The following is a 2,702-nucleotide window of genomic DNA, read 5'->3' on the forward strand; positions in this document are numbered from 1 at the left end:
GTGTAAGTGTTTCAGCTCGGCTCGTCCTCACACACCGACTCTGTCATCAACACAATTGACATGAAAATAAGGAACCGGATCGTTCCTCAGAGGCCGGTCCGGTACTACAGTGGATTTGTTAGTGATGAAGACGTGGAGGTATCGTTTAATATTTAATCTGCACTAAACTGATCAGGAAAATGAAACTGGGTGGAAAGAAAACCTGATGAGAATTTATTTAAATTCTAATTTACATGTGTACAATATCCATTAACTCTAATGTACTTAGATTAAAGCAGTGGTTTCCGTTGTCAGTCAATTTTGACATCACAAATTTCTGGTGTTTTATTTACACATATTTTTAATTAGCTGCATTCTATTTGAACCTGATTTAAATTCAAGTATGAATACAGTTGTTTAATATTATGTGTGATGTTTCTAATTAATATAAAAAATAATAATAATTTGTTGAAAAATATTTTCATCAGTAATTAAAAAAAAAATTACATTTCAGGCCACCCGATTTGAACTCCAGGTGACCCCATGTAGAGTTGCGACCCTTGCGTTGAAAAACATGGAATGAGGATTGGATCAGTTTGGCAAAAATCCCACTACCTCATGAAATCTCACCAGGTTTTTAGGTTTGTGGTAGATGTTTAAAAAAATGCTGTATTTTTAAATTTGTGGCCACAACAAGGTGCACAGCTCCGTTAAATAGTGGAGCCCTGCACCATCCAATAGGATCACCACAGCCAGTGACGCGTGACTGACCACTATGTCTATTCATTCTTGTTCAGATTTCAGAGCGTGTGACCATCTGGACTGTACTCAGATGTCTCGTCCATCAGTTTAAACGCTCTGTTCTCCATCTTCTCTCCTCTATTTAATCTGAATAACATCATGTGGAAACCAAATTAAATAAAAAAAAATAAGAAAAAGCACACAGCCACCGGGGGAGCCATCTTCATTAAAGCTCTGCTTTAAGGCCGTTCTTTTTTAAAAATAGACAACAACAACAACAAAAAAAAAAAAAATCCCCTCTCAGTATTAAAACCTTCATTTTCTAGTCTCGGCAGATTTGATTTGTTTTTCATTAAAAGTTTTCCCAACACTGCTTCTTTTTATATATATATATATATATTTTACAATATTTCAGTGCAACATTTAAAATGTTGATGAAATGATGATTTAGACTAAGTGTGAGTTTCTAGATGCCACTTTTAAGGATGTTCCACAGACAGACCGACGTGGCGACAGTACAGACCTGACAGACGTCCCGTCAGTCATCCTGGGCAGACTGATGGTCACTTTCCCCCCCTCCTCCGTGTCCTGCTGGAACACGGCAGGTTTGGTCTTCAGCAGGTCTGGGGCAGTTCTGATGGAGACCTGCTGCTGGAGCCCCCCAGCACTGTTGCCCCGGCTCATCAGCACGAAGGAGTATTCGGTGTCAGGCTGCAGCTGAGTGATGAGGCTCCTCTTCAGGCTGCCCTGGACCTCCACACTCTGCTGGTTGTAGAGGATCTGGAGGAGGTTTGTCACAGTTTACTCTCTCACAACCAAACTTTGTGACCTCTGAGCGCCCGGCGTCCTGTGAAGCATTCTTCCTGACTCACTTTGTTACAAGGTGCTGGATGAATGACATGTGATTTAGCCACTCACTATTATTCACCCGCTGATCCCTGATCATAAACTTTTGTTTTGGCACTTGAGCTCATCATCAGGGCTGTGTGATGCCACTGGGCTGAGTGACAGGACAGACAGGGCTCCGTAACAAATGGCTGCTCATAAAGTGCGGCGACGGCGGGCAGAGGCAAACATGATGCCGATGGAAGTTTTCCTTTTTTTTTTAACTTGTGATTTATGGAGCAGCTGTTGTGTTAAAGAGACAAACTCAGCAGGAGGTTTAACAAAGTCACAGATTTGTTTGTAAATAGTTGTGGTGTGGAAGACGTTGAACGTCACGTGTTGGCCGGCCGTTATCCACTGGATCTGACCAGAATACGTGTTTGATGTCTTTGCTCTTACCTTGAGAGGAGCTTGGGACTTGTAGGACTCAGGAACCTCCCAGGTCAGCAGGACGGAGGTCTTCGTCACGGCCTTCACTCCAAAGTTTTTGGTAAAAACTGCAGGATGATGATGAGGATGGGAGTTATTAACTGGATGATTAAGTCATGAATAAAACATCAGTGTGATCACACAGGTGTCCTTGGTGGAGATTTGGGCTGCAAAAAAAATCCAGTTTTTTGTTGAATATTTTGTTGTTTTTTGGTGAATATATTTGCAAAGGTAGGTCGAGTGATGCCTTTGACTATGGTTGATGTCTGGAGAGAGAGAAAGGTCTGGGTTTTCAAATTGTAACTGATCACATGACACATGTTAAAGGTGTAATCCTAGCAGCCAAAGCTGATGCAGAAGTCCGACCGGCTCTTAGGATATAACTCGTTGTAAATACTTGTTTGGAAATATATTATTATATATATAAATATATAAATTATATGAAAAAATTAATTTATGTTTACTTTTGCTTTTCTTTCGTGTTGCGAGTGAAGTCTGTAAAAATAAGGAGATGAGAAGCAACGTAGAGTGAATAAAGAAAGGTGTTTATATCAAATCTATTCGTGTCGCATTGCTATTATATTTTTTAATACTTTTTTCACGCCCCCCTGCGTGGGCACAACACTACTGCCGCCGCCGCTGCTGCTGCTGCTGCTGCTGCTGCCGCC

At 41.1% G+C, this 2,702-nt stretch overlaps 1 protein-coding gene across 10 annotated transcripts in view; it reads right to left on the minus strand.

Annotated features, from left to right (window-relative positions):
• ptprfa (protein tyrosine phosphatase receptor type Fa) overlaps positions 1-2,702 on the minus strand; it is a 200,737-nt gene that overhangs the window by 48,037 nt on the left and 149,998 nt on the right. For all 10 annotated transcript variants that reach the window (XM_025054285.1, XM_025054288.1, XM_025054284.1 and 7 more), the window contains one exon: positions 1,244-1,500. In XM_025054285.1, coding sequence (XP_024910053.1) covers positions 1,244-1,500 — 257 coding nt within the window. The remainder of the gene's footprint in view (positions 1-1,243; positions 1,501-2,702) is intronic.

The sequence above is a fragment of the Cynoglossus semilaevis genome, chromosome 2 (assembly GCF_000523025.1).
Source record: "Cynoglossus semilaevis isolate Cse_v1.0 chromosome 2, Cse_v1.0, whole genome shotgun sequence".
Lineage (NCBI taxonomy): Eukaryota > Metazoa > Chordata > Actinopteri > Pleuronectiformes > Cynoglossidae > Cynoglossus > Cynoglossus semilaevis.